We start from the raw sequence: 13,974 nt of genomic DNA, 5'->3' as shown, positions 1-13,974 counted from the left end.
GCTAATAAAGAAAGTGCACAGACTGCCTTCTGTTCTCCAGAAAGATATCAGAATGTGCTCTGTGTAGTAAGGAAGCAGTATTCATTAACAGAATAAAATGTCTGCAGCAACGACCTTTAACCCTTAACTTAGTTAAGTGGATGTTTTCTGTTTATCACTAATCCAATAAACAGAGCAGGGACTTTGTATGGAGAAGGAATCTCAGTAGTTGCCTGAAGTATTTGAGGTCTTGAATAAAAAAGCCACATTGTTATTCGTCAACAGGAAAACAACTTATGAAATTCTTTCAGTTAGTTCATTGTGGTAAGATCTTGGGCTGCGTTACATTACATCTTCCTAGCGCTGGTAGCGCTGCTGTGACCATCTTCCTCTGTTGAAATCTAGTTTTTCATCCAGACGAATTAGTGAATGAATGAAATCTTTACTACTGTAGCATTAGCGCTGATAAAATTCACGAATTCATGCTGAAGCCAGCCAGCTACCCTGAGTTATAGCTGGTTCCCAGGGCATCATTAAGGATAGGCTGACATTATTCATTGAAGGTAGCTCGCACTGTCCAGGCAGTGGCAGAGTATTTATTTATTTATTGGCTTAAGTGCCGTGGGGCTGATCCATACTCCTGACAGCTAGAAATACCACACATTAAGCAAGTACGGGTTAGATGGTTCCATTTTTCACATGCAACATTACAGCAAGAGCAACAGGCTTGGACTTTCACAACCACTATGCATTGTACATACACACACACACACACACACACACACACACACACACACAGACAGAGGGGAGAGAGAGCGACGTAACAGAGCACAACAGGTGGATCCAAGTGAAAATACAGCAGATACAGCAGACGATGACACCAATATAACGTTACGACCAGGGCTGGCCAAGGCAAACCAGAAACGCCCAAAAAACCAGCACATTTTCCCCGAGTTGTGCTAAAACGGCGCGTTAGTCTAACGTTACCTAGACCACAACAGTTCAAGAGTCAAAACACATCAGCAGATCAAATGTGCTACGAAGGCGACCAAGACCACAGAGAGAGAGCATGAAACAGTAGCCGAGGCCACACAAGATGCAACAAAGTCAGCAGTTTCCAAATGGACTCTATTATTAAAGGTATATTCAAACTCATCGTTGACTTCAAAGGAGCACAGTCCACCAGTTGTTGTTGAAAAATTGTTATTGAACACACATCGGAAGGACATCGGGAAAAAAAAGTTTCCCATGTTTCTTAATGAAATGATTTGCCACTTTGTGAACACATGATTGTATAAAGGATGTCACTGCATGGAGTCAGGAACACTTTGTGAACACAGTTAGTTTTTGTACGATAGCGTTCTGTTTTTAATTTCCATTTTCACACAGTGTCCTAACTTTTTTGGAAGCGGGATCATAACTGGCGATGTGAAGATTCAGATTTTGTTAGATCGTCGTTCCGATCTGTGTGAATCTCCAAACCCTGTCAGCAGTCAGCAGTCGTGCATGAGACAAACAACTAGGAACGCTGGCATAGGCCATTTTAATTTATGTGCAGCGCTTTAAGTGGGTTTCTCTTGTCCTGCCCTTCGTACTCGTCTCTCTGTGTCTGTCCCTCTCAGTCAAACTCTCGCTCTTTGTCTCTCCTTCCTTAATCCTCTTCTTTCATAAGAAGAACAGAGCTTCACTTAGCATCAGGCAGTAATTCAGCCTCAAACCTATTCTCCATGCCTCTTTGATACACACATTAGGCCCCGCGAGTGTGTGTGTTTGTGTATGTGTGTGTTCCTTTGTGCAGTCCACTCGCTCTTCTAAAATTTCCGCATTGTTTCTCTTGGTAAGCAGCAGAGCTCAAATGAGTCTCTGTTTTCTCATCTCTCTCTTTTTTTTTTTTTTTTTTTTTGTAAAGAAAGCGGCTCCACCACGTGTAAAATGCCTTTGAGTGGGTGATCATCTTTTTATGAAAGACTGATTGTGTTTATTTTAGCAATTTGGTAATTTATTGAGGCTTTCCTTCTCGTCCTATGTTGTGGCCTACTTGATACACTCAGACGAGCACTTAGTGAGCATGTCAGAGCACTTTGAGTAAGTGCACTGAGGCCTCGCCGTTCACAGGCTTTGGCTCCCAGAATGTTATTTGTGGAGTGTAATTGTCTGTTTGCATAACATAACGACGTCTGATATTCTCTTGGAAATATCTGCTTACATTCTGTGTAGACAGATTTAATGTTTTGAGATCGCTGAAAAACAAACACTTCACTCGGAGGCTTTTTGTTGCGATGTAAATTGCACGGCTGACTCGGGCCAAAGTGTTCTCGGCTGAGAGGGGCCGAGAGTGTAACGGGAAGCAGGAAGTCATGAGAAAAGTGCTTTTGATATCGTCTCAAATAAACCGTTCGGTGATTAATTATCACAGGATGTGCCTGTGCAGCCATGATACTGAAACTGTGTTGTCTTTATCTCATACCTGTGTGTGTGTGTGTTTACATCTGTGCACATGCAGGTGAAGGTGAATAACGAGGTTGCAACGGGAACAGGACCCAACAAGAAGGTGGCCAAGCGGAACGCAGCCGAGGCGATGCTCCTGCAGCTGGGATACAAGGCCTCCACAGTCCCTCAGAACCCCACCGAGGTACGGACTCTACTCGTATGTATATTTTACGGCCAGTTTATATACATGTCTGCCACTCTGTTCATTTATTTTGGTGTCTTCTTATTATTAAGTGTAGGTAGTTTGTATGTACAGTATGCTGTCAGGGCTGAAATGATTAATTTCATTATCGTTTATGTAGAGTTTATACACGTTTATGTGTATGAGTGTAGTTTTAAGTCACACCAGAGGAAACAGTCAAATATTGAACATGATTAAAAGCATAAAATATTTATTTACTAGAAAAATTCAACTCATACACAATATAGATTAATCCATTAAATGGAACTAGTTTGTTTTGTAATTTTTGTAGTAAGTTATCAATCAGTCGATTAATCAGCTATCATTTAAAACCCCAACTGAAACAATTACATTACAAGTGTGATGGACACTTTCCACTATATTCTGACATTTTATAGACTAAACTAATACTCAAATACACAGTCGCTGCTTTCCCCACAATTATAGAGTGAACATACAGTAAGTAGGTCGCTGTAATTTGATTTGAGTGGTTCTACAAATGCACACTGAGATGTATATAGGACGTCTTGCACTTAGTATTCCAGCCACGCTGGCAGCAGGGCAGCAGGTTACCTGTTCAGCTATATGCTGAAGGATTACATAAAGATATTCTCTGCAGTCCTCGTCCTATTTTGTCTGTACGGCGTCTCATCTGTCCAACGCTGATGCTGATTCTCAGTCGATTCTCAGATTCATCACGAGTTCCAGTGCCGCTGACCTGTTACGCAACCTGTTCAGCTCCTCTGAACCGAACGTGTTTTGCAAGCAACCATTGATCTCCATCGTCTTTATTCACCTCATTGGTTTTTAAGCCCAGAGGAGCAGATTCAGATAGAGATGATGTTATATAACTGGGCTTTCTGTAGAATATTCATCGCTCCCCGGACAGCTCATTAGATAGATGTGTGCTGCTGCATACATCTTATTCAATCAGCCATACCATATAACTAAAGGATGACACATTGCTCTTATCAGAATGGCTGTGAAGCTCTCCGAAGACGCCGCAACCCAGTTCGCAGTCAATATTTCCCTTTGCCTTCATCCTCATACAAAACAGTCAGGCTCTTCTGTGTAGTTACCGCTGACAAGTTTCCAAAGCTTCAGCACGTCAGTCTTTGAAAGTGTTGAACACTCTGCACGCTGAAAACGCTCCAGTCGCATGTGTCGACAAGGAAATGTCAAACGTTGCACACAAGTTATCGAATTTCTTCTCGCATCGTTGCATGTTTTATTTGTTAGTCCTATAAACTAGCATGTTTTGATGTCTGAGGTTTCAGATTAATGAGAGTCTGCTGCACTGGAAATAAGCAGTCTCACTGTTTAAGCTAATTCCTGGCAAGAGGCGGCCTTTCTGGTTACACTCAAGGCAGGATATTTAGAATGGAGTTAGTGGCTGATTCATGGCTGTGCACTGGCTTGACAACTCTGAAAAAATCCCTATAAGAATTATCGGGACGGCCCACTTCTCTCTAGATCCTCAGACAACCCCGAGCTCTATGGAATGAGTAAACAGTGTTTGCCGAGTTCCTGTTTTGTAGGACAGGTTGTCTCTCTCTGGATCCCTTCCTTCCCTCACTGCCTCCCCTTCTGTTGGGAGCTCCGTTGGACTGCATTCCCACCGTGGGATTGTGGGTGATCCGTGCAAAAGTGTGAAGAGACTCGGGGGGCTGGGGGGTTTAAAACAAATGCACCCCACATTTGTTTACAGCCGTGTCACACACATCAGAAATGATTTGTTTTTTCAGTTTCACACACGCGTGTTTGTGGCTGTGTGTGTTTGTGCAGGCAGACACGCATACCGCAGCAGAAGTAACACACTGAATAGAAGCCTTTTTTAGTTACCAAACACTGACAACCCCCTAATTAAGTAGCTGGCCTTAAGCATCCCCTCCTGTGAGCGCTCGTCTCTTTGTGGCCCAAACAGTAGGAAGGAACTCGTCTGACATGCGTGAAGAAGCTGTCTGTTCAAGAATCTACATCTCTCTTACCTCCCCCTTCTCTCCTTCTCTCCGCATCACTACAGATGGACAACAAAGGCTGGAATGGACAAAAGGCGTCATTTACCGAAGCGACAAGTAACAGTGAGTATCGGCACGTCTCCCTGTGTCTCTTTCCATTTCTTCCTCCTCCTCCTCTCCAGCTCTCCATCGCTCCCTCCATCCCGCAGGTGGTTTTAGCTGCCGAGATGGCCCGGCGTTTAATCTCTGTGACTGGTCAATGGGCTTCTGACTGTCAGCTTAATCGGCCGTGCGTCCTCGTGGGGAGCCTGCGAATTCAGGCTCATTCACACAGGCTTACAGGGCCGGCACACTGGGGCCCTCCGGGGAGTCCCCCCACTGCCTTCCTGTGCAAAAAAACGTAGCCTTTCACTCAGGATTAACACACAGGCACACTGGAGCACAGATGCACACACACATACCCATAATCCTGCACACACAGAGACACAACGGTGAGGCGGGATATGTGATGATGTGATATGAGCATATATGCAAAGTAAGATATATCTCACTTACCTGTGAGTCTCTTTCACATACCAGCTGTAAACCAAATAAGATAAAGAGCTCATGAAAAAGTACTGGAACTTTGAAGCAACTTAATCATCATTACCAACACTGCTTCAAAGGTAGTATAAAGTACTGTGTATCATTTCCTTTTTGATGATCTTGTTGTTCATCTTTGTCGATTACGTTTGCAGTTCTTGGCACATGGTGTTACAAGTTCAGAAACAGCTCTCTTCGACATATTCAACAGTATAAAAGTTATTGTCCCTGCGGTCCAAGTCCAGCCTAGATGATCCAGCATCTCTGGAGGTTTTTAGCCCGTCAGTCAGTCCACCAGTTAGGTCCAGACTTAAATATCTCAACAACTATTGGCTGGATTGCCAATCAAGTTTGTACAGACGTTCATGGTCCACAGAGGATGAATCCTGTTGATTCTGATGACCCCCCCGACTCTCCCCCACCGCTCCACCTCCAGGTTGACCTTTTTGGGTTTTAGTGAAACATCTCAACAGCTATTTGATTCCCATGAAATTCGGTACGGATATTCATGTTCCCATCAACCTCAACTGTGCTTTGTGCTTAGTGCTAATTAAGAAATGTTAGCATGCTAGCACACTAAACTAAGATGATAAAAATGGTTGACATTATACAAGCTAAACATCAGAATGTCAGCATTGTCATTGCAAGCATGTTAGCATGCTGAAATTAGCATTTAGCTAAAAGCACCACTGAGCTTGAGCACAGCGTCATTGTGCTGCAGGAGTGGGTGTAAATTCTGTCTTGTCTAGTCTTACCGTGCATTGAAAAGCGACATGTCAACGGGTAGATTAACAGACCCCTTTTATAGCTAACAAATGCACATTTAGCTGCAGGTATAGTGCTGCTACATTGCGTAAGATCCTCACTTGCTGCAGTAAGCTGACAATAAACTGTTTATTTAACAGGTCTCTGTTCATCTGTCTCTGTCAAAGATGAAACCAGATAAGAAACAAATGTAGACATGGAAAAGACTGCCTCCTCAGTCGTCACCTCATTTGGAAAAAAATCCTCTACTTATGGACATTTTCAACTGTATACAGACACAAAACAGTTTCACGACAGGCTTTATGTATGAATTTACATGGGAATGTGATGGCCTTAAGGGACACTTCATTTATAGAGGGGGCTAGGAGTCGTAACCAAAAAACATAAGGATGCAATTTTATAGGAAACAGCTGGTCTCTATCAGCTGTATCTGCTGTAAAGTTGGCTGTCTTGTCTGTAATCGAAATAAAAACACTGAGAAGGCCTTCCTCTCACCAAAGTCAAACGCTATTTCAGGACTTGACAATCTATTTTCAGTTTCCTGGTCTCCAGAGTTTGGCAGCAATGTTAATTTTCCATTTATTCCACATAGTGTGGGAGTTAAGTAAGTTAATATTTATTACAGGTGTAAAAATGCAATGAATTCACAATCATGGCTTTGCTGAAGCAGATTTACGTGCTTTGTAATATCTGAGCTTGATTTGTTGTGATGTCCCAGCTTGATAAAAAGGATGCACTGCAAGCAGTCTCACTGTGGATGCCAGCAAAGTGAGTGCCAGCAGCTTGAGAAAGAGCAGTTTAAGGGACAAATGAACAGCCTGTGAGATGTGGAGCAGCAGAGTGGAAAACAAACAGATAGCCTTATTAGATCCGAATGTGCTGTCGTCACTCGGCTCTAATGGAGGCTTTTGGCAGGGCCGCAGCGCTCTGACACTGGGTATCCAGATTCAGTGTGGAGAGGAGAATGAATGTGATGTTTCAGCTTTCTCATGTTGAGAAGAACAAAACCGATTGGTGAGACTAATCACTGACTTTTTGAGTTTGCTCATTGCCGTTTGAGACTCAATATAGTATCCAGATGAGAGCTTAACCCCTGCCACAACTTATAAAGCACTCAAATGTGTGATTTAGTCCAATTTTCTGAAAGATATATCATCTAAATTATGTTTATAGATAAATGGTTGTTGTCTTGGATAAACTGTTTTGGTGGTTGTGGTCTCTATGGTAGCCCAAGCTCCAGGAGTTGCCCAATACCTCCGGAGCAGAGCCCCCTGGGTAACGAAGTCTTCCTTATTTGGTGGTTATTCCTATTGTTGGCTTGGAGCGTGCCTTTGGTCCCGTGCCATTCCCACTCATAGTTTATCTCACACTCAGCATGAGGCTTAACTATCTGCTAATTATCTCTTTAAAGTTGCCCAGACCGCACAACACTCACACGACGCTAATGTCTAAATAATGTTTATTGCATAAACACCATTTACAACTCATTCAAACAGATACAGCTGGTCTCAGTTTTCTGTGTGTGTCTGTGATTGCTGAATGGAAGATGTTTCTGGTTTTGTCCATTGTTTTGATTGACTATGCAGCTTATTGAATAGAAGTGGCAATAACTAAATCTGTTTGCAGAATTGCAGGATGTTCAGTAAAAATGAGCTCTCTGGCATCAGAGTTATCGTAACGCCTTTCGTGTGATAAACAGTGATAATTATAGTTTGTGCTGAAGTGTGTTTTTGGAGAAAACAAATAAAAAGCTAATGGCTTCATGTGGATATTTTCACATTCAGCTTTTGACAGACTTTACTAGTGTTTTAAATTAGGGAAGCCGTTTCACAGATAAGTTCCTTTTCCCTGTTAAACGCGATTTTACAGGGATTGCTTCAAGTGAAGACCAGCTGACAGTCTTGTTTTTGCTGACCTCCGATGGTTTCATTTCTCGCCTCGCTGCAGTGGTGTGAAGTTTGTGTCAGTTCACTGTGACATCATTGCTGGGTGTGATTACAGATGCAGCAGAGCGTGTTAAACTCGTTAAAGTTAGAAACATCAAGATTAAAGTTGTGGATGATTTGCAGACACTTTTGTGCAACTTACCAGTTGGCTGTGTTCACAGCAAGTGTGTTTTAATAATACAGGTCAGTTCATGTATCAACCACTGGGGGCAGCAAACACACCTTGAGCAGCTACACTGTTTAAAAACACCAGAAGAAGAGCACTGTGTGATGTGTGAAGAGAGCTGGATATGGCGTGGCTAGCAGCCTTTCAGCTAATTTGTCCCAGTGGTCAACTGTGGTACTGCAGCCGAAGCCCCTGTGGCCCAAAAAAGCATTTTCCACCATAGGCTGCAATTCTAAAATAAACATTGAAAATTTTTTATTTAATTGAATGGGCGCCATCTTGGAGTCTGGTATCCAGTTGTTATAATACACCCATGATCTGTTTACAGCCATCCTAAACAAACTGTGGGCTGGATTCATACCATCACGTTGTCAACAACATCACCCAACACAGTACTACTGAACTCATGACTATCTTCTTCCACATTATAGGCAATTGCGTGCATCCATTCACTTTAGTTTTTTTTGTGAAGCCCTTGCACATGGGTAAAATCCTGTGCAGGAAAGTGGGACTGACACACATACAGAATGCAGGGCAGAGTGGTTATTGCATAAAAAACATCACCCATACTGGAAAGTCTTTTGGATTATAATAATGTGGTATTTTAACATCCAGAAAGTGAGTTGTACCCGAGCTAATATGCAAACTGCTCTCTACAAAACTGTAATTGGCCTGCTGCATCGCTGCATTGTGCAAGGCAGAGTGGAAGAAAATAGGTAAATGTGTCACGGGCTGTTCACTTACGGCTCCGTCCTTCCATTCTTGCTCTTCCACATAAAACAACACACACCCCCTCAAGCACCCACAAGCGCTCATTGTATTTGTGTATGTGTGTGTATCAAAGTTCTGTCCTTTGCCCTGCGTGAGCCGTGGGATGCAGTGCTGCAGCAAACAGGGTGGCTTAGAAGACAGGAAGGGAGTGTAAAAAGAAAGAAGAAGAAAAAGAAGTAAGGAGAGAGTGATTTTTCTCCCTTCTATTCCCATGGGTATTGCAGCAGGGCTTTTCACTCGAGTTGCCACATTTCATTTCCTGCTGTGCATATTTGTGTGTGTGTGAATGTGTGTCTGTGCGCTGTGTGCATGTGTGAACTATGTGAGGGTCTTGCTCCACCGTGGTGATTTATAGCGGCGGGCTCCGGCCCTATCTGTTTTCGATCAGTCTCATGCTTGGCTCTGGCTTCCCTCCAGCGCTCCCCTGGCCCACCGGACGCCGAGTCTGGGTGGGACCCCTCCAAAACTGCCTGGAACCAGCACCACAAACACACACAGACACACACACACTCTCCCTCACTCTTTCATTCCCCTCTTCCCAGCCTCACTCTGCTTCTCCCCTGCTCCCTCCTCATTTAACTTGCTCCCACTTCATGTACACAGTTTCACAATCTCTACCCAACATCCTCACGCACAAACACACTCCGTCACTCCTAAGCACTCACTCTCGCTGTCTCTCCTCCTTTGTCTCACTCTTGCTCCTTTCTCTCACTGTCACACTCTCGCTTGCCATCAGCTGACACCAGCTTCAAGCACTCAATCACATGCAAACATGCAAACATCCCCGCAGGCACGCCCACACACACTTCGGCAGACAATCTCACACACTCAACATGGATTGCATGCGCTGCCTCTTCCAAGCCCCCACCGCTGCAGTATTCTTTGTCCACAGCTGATGTCATGTTGGCTAACACCTTTCATTTTTTGTGATATATTCAGAATGCACAGGCCTGCGAGTTTTACTTGCGTAAATTCAAATTAAAGTTGTCATCATGATTGGGAGGGGGGAAAAATCCGAGCAGTTGTGTCATTGCTGGCACGGGGCAGTTTGTTGTAGTATGAGTAATAAGTCCTGGATTTCATTGCCGTTTCCTTCAGCTTCTCTTCTTCTCTGGAAAGGAATGCCACCTTCATTGTTCATGATGGGAAATAGTGTCTGCAGGTTCCCAGAAACCTTAGACCAAGTGCACGAAAGTGTCCGTCTTTGTGTGTGTGTGTGTGTGTCTGTGTGTGATGGTAATGGTAACTCAAACAGGAAGTGGCCTGTCAGTCATGCGCTCACTCCAGCGCTTTCTCCCAGCTGTTGGTCTGTACACACACACAAACAAGCACACACAGACGTACACACACACACACAGCTGGTCTTCCTGTCTCTGGTGACCTTGGCTGGGCTTCGGACGCTCTGCATGGTTTTCACATCCACTCATCCCCACCTCCTCTTCCATCTGATCTGACTCCCAGCTCATCCTTCTCTTTTATCCCGTCTCTCCCTCCACATCTCTTCTTTTTCGTTCACATCTCATTTTCCTTCCTCTGACTTTCACCGCAGCCGCAAAGTGATGAAGCCAATGAGCCTCGAGCCGTCGTGTTTCCTCCTTCCACCTGTCACGACCATTTCAGGACAGTGATGTCAGCATGCGGGAAGCCAACATAAACGAGTGAGATCCATCCAAACGGTCTGGATCGGAACACAGTCTTGGAGAGCCGTTGTGCTCAGCTGGCTAGAACCTCAGTATATCTGGACCGAAAAGTTGGTCAGAGGTGCTTCGGCCTCTCGGATCCAAATTGCTCCGGACGTTTCCCAGAGCCACTGAAATATTCTCACAAGAACCTTGATCTGAGACTCAACCTGCTTCCGAGATTCTGTTGGGTCTCGGTTTGACACTATAAGTGAAACAGGATGCCGGTTAGCTGACAGCGCTGTTTCCCATCACTGATGAAGTCATAGCCACTCTGTTGATATTGGTAGATGCTCCGTTTGTGTCTCTGTGTTTGTGTTTGAGGTTGAGAAAGAAAGAGGCTGTGTGTGTTTCCCAGCAGACACTTTGATAGTGCTCGGAGGTGCCAAACCACATGAAACTGTCATCTACGTTCGGTGATGGAATGCCTGTATGGGCGCCAGCGCACACGCTTGTGCACACACACATGCACAAACACAACCTGGCATTGTCTGGTCGCGGAGTGACAGAGGCATGTGTGCACAAATCATTTCAACGGTTAATAATGAGAGCCATAATGACCCTTTTTCTCTATTCTCTGTCTCCCAATCTCCTACCTCTGTCCGTTTCCACTCCTTTATAAACCTTGTGACCTCATCCATCCTTTAACACTGTGTCTGCCCATTCAATCTCTACTCTTCCACCCTCTCTCATCTCTGCCCGTTTATCCATTCATCCAACATGTATTTTACTCCTCTTTTTCTCTCTCCCTCACCTCAATCTCCTCCTCCGCCTGTCTTCTTTGACTCCTCCAGCCCAGAAGGGTCTACTCCACCTCAGCCCCGACGTCTACCAGGAGATGGAGGCCAGCAGGAAGCAGGGGGGCAACGCCCCGGGCCCCGGTGGGAGCAGCGGCAGCTCCGTCAACTACATGACATCCAAAGACATGGGACCTTGCTCTGCCCCGCTGCCACCAGGACACCCTCCATACTACAGTGGCTCAGCCTCCTCACCCAGCCCGACCGCCACCATGGCTAGGGAGCTGCTGCTCAACGGTCAGTCACCCACAGCCGATGCCTCCCTGCCCATGAAGGGGAAGAACCCGGCCCTGGCCTGCGGCGTCTCGGTGCAGCCTGCACAGCAGCTGGACTACCTGGCTCGCATCCAGGGCTTCCAGGTGAGATGTCTAAAATCTGAACAGTGAATAGAATTCTTCTTAAGTTGTATTTCCTATTGGTGAGAAGTTCCTGGTGCATCTCTTTTTATCAATAAAGCTACTAGGTGATGGTTTAAACAGTCATGTAGCGACTCTGCACATTTCCCTGAAACCTAATAAGCCTAATATTATATGTCATATGTGGGAAGTGCCATAAAATGCTGCGTACTGTAGTTGTTCATGCACACAGTTTTCCTGCGCAGTTACGTATTCAAAGCAAGTCTCTTTGTTTACAACCTTTCTGATCATCTGAATGCTCATGTTTCTTGACCCATTGGATGTAGCCATGTTCTTAGATCTCAGCAATATACTCACCAAAGTAATCTACAGTCAGCTTGGTGAGTATAATGTTATCCTAACTGATAGACATAATGGAAAAGTCAGGAAAGGCAGACCTTTGCTGTAATAAATCAGAATTTTCCTGTAGGCTAGTTCAGTTTTGCATGTTGCACTATGTTCGTGCTTTGTTTCTTTTGGTAAAAGCCCCATCAAGAAGACCTCCACGCTGAAAGGCATGCAGTTGTTTCCAAATTCACATTTATTTCACTTGTGGAATGTAGGCTTGTATTTAATTTTAGCTGCCATTATTAAGTAATAAAAGCCATCATTTAAACTCAGTGAAAGTATCAAACAGCCTGCGGTACAGTCATACAGTATGCACACATGCTAAAGTGACAGCACAGATGTTAGCGTGACCATGCATAAATACAACCACACACACACACGCACACACACATTCCTGCCATGATTCTTCTCCCTCTCTGCCGTTGCTGTACAACCCCGATTCCAAGAAAGCTGGGATGCTGTGTAAAATGTAAATAAACACAGAATGCAGTCATTTGCAAACAAACGGTCTCTGCCGACAACATGTAGTAACATCCTTCATACAACAATGTGTTCACAAAGCGGTGAAGCTCACTCCATCCTCGCTTGTGAACGTCTGAGCCTTTCCAGGATGCCCCTTTCTTACCCAATCATGATACTATCACCTGTTACCAATGGACCTGTTTACCTGTGGAATGTTCCAAACAGGTGTTTTTGGAGCATTCCACATCTTTCCCAGTCTTTGGTTGCTCCTGTCCAGACTTTTTTGCAACATGATGCTGGTATCAAATCCAGGATAAGCACATATTTACAAAAATCACTGAAGCTGATGAGGTCAAACATTGAATATATTGTCTTTGTGCTGTTTTCAATTGAGTGTATTTGAGAAAGGATTAACACATTGTCTCATTGTTTTATTTGTTTTACACAGCGTCCCAACATTTCGGGGTTGTAAATAAGAATGTGTTCCCAGTCAACCTGGGTGTTTATAAAGAAGAAAAGCTGTACACAAACACAGCCAGCCACACACACACACACACCACTTAAAACCTCTCCACATAAGTGATGCTGGCTTTCTGTATCAAAACGCGTGTTCATAGCATGACACCTCTTAGAAAAGCCTTTCCAGAAAGAAGAGAGTAACGAGAGCGGTGCTCCTGCAGAACAAGTGGACACACTATCCGTTTTTTCCCTCTCACTGTGGACATTATTGGCAGGCTATGGATTTAGAGCTGGAACTAAACCTCACAGGTGCTTCTGTCATTACCAGACTGGACACACACAGAACAGAAACACTCACTCGCTGTTAGCACTCTGTGTGTGCGTGTAAAACAGACGACTGCCCAGTGTCTGTTTTAATCAGTGCCGGCCGATCTGCGGCGCATACCATGCCACTGATACCAGCGCCTGTTCATTTAAGCTGCAGATGCTTTTTATCAGTTTGAGCGAAAACATTTTATCTTAACCTGCTGAGGGTTCCTTTGAAAGGCCTTTGTTATTGCTCTGAGCCTTCCTGTGTGTGTGTAACCTGAGAGAGCTCTGCTGCCTGGCCAAGCCCAAACACACTTGTACATATGCACACACAGACATACACACACACACACACACACACACACACACACACACACACACACACACACACACACACACAGCAGGTTCTGTTTAGTGGAAATGGAAGAGCTGGGCTAAGTCTGTGTGTGAAGTTTAAGTCTCTGTCGTTCTCATACTGCAGAAACCATATGCATGAATATGAGTTTATTCTTTGTCTCTGCATCTTTACATGCATGGATCTGAGTAAGTGCACACACAAGCATCACTCGCATATTTCCGTAAGTGTGTGTTCTTAAGCGAGGAAATCAGGCTGTAATTGAGACGTGCAGACAATATGTGTTCCATTGAGAGAATGTTTCATATCATGTGGGTTTGTAATGAGAACCT

The 13,974-nt window shown here is 44.4% G+C and overlaps 1 protein-coding gene across 1 annotated transcript in view; it reads left to right on the top strand.

Moving 5' to 3' along the window:
- stau2 (staufen double-stranded RNA binding protein 2) overlaps window positions 1-13,974 on the top strand; it is an 83,507-nt gene that overhangs the window by 31,863 nt on the left and 37,670 nt on the right. The window contains exons 10-12 of the mRNA XM_076761358.1: window positions 2,483-2,611; window positions 4,674-4,731; window positions 11,312-11,673. Of these exons, the coding sequence (XP_076617473.1) occupies window positions 2,483-2,611; window positions 4,674-4,731; window positions 11,312-11,673 (549 nt within the window). The remainder of the gene's footprint in view (window positions 1-2,482; window positions 2,612-4,673; window positions 4,732-11,311; window positions 11,674-13,974) is intronic.

Source organism: Chaetodon auriga, chromosome 21 (genome assembly GCF_051107435.1).
Source record: "Chaetodon auriga isolate fChaAug3 chromosome 21, fChaAug3.hap1, whole genome shotgun sequence".
In the NCBI taxonomy this organism is placed as follows: Eukaryota; Metazoa; Chordata; class Actinopteri; order Chaetodontiformes; family Chaetodontidae; genus Chaetodon; species Chaetodon auriga.
The sequence above is the reverse complement of the archived record's forward strand: the minus strand, read 5'-3'. Positions and strand labels throughout refer to the sequence as shown.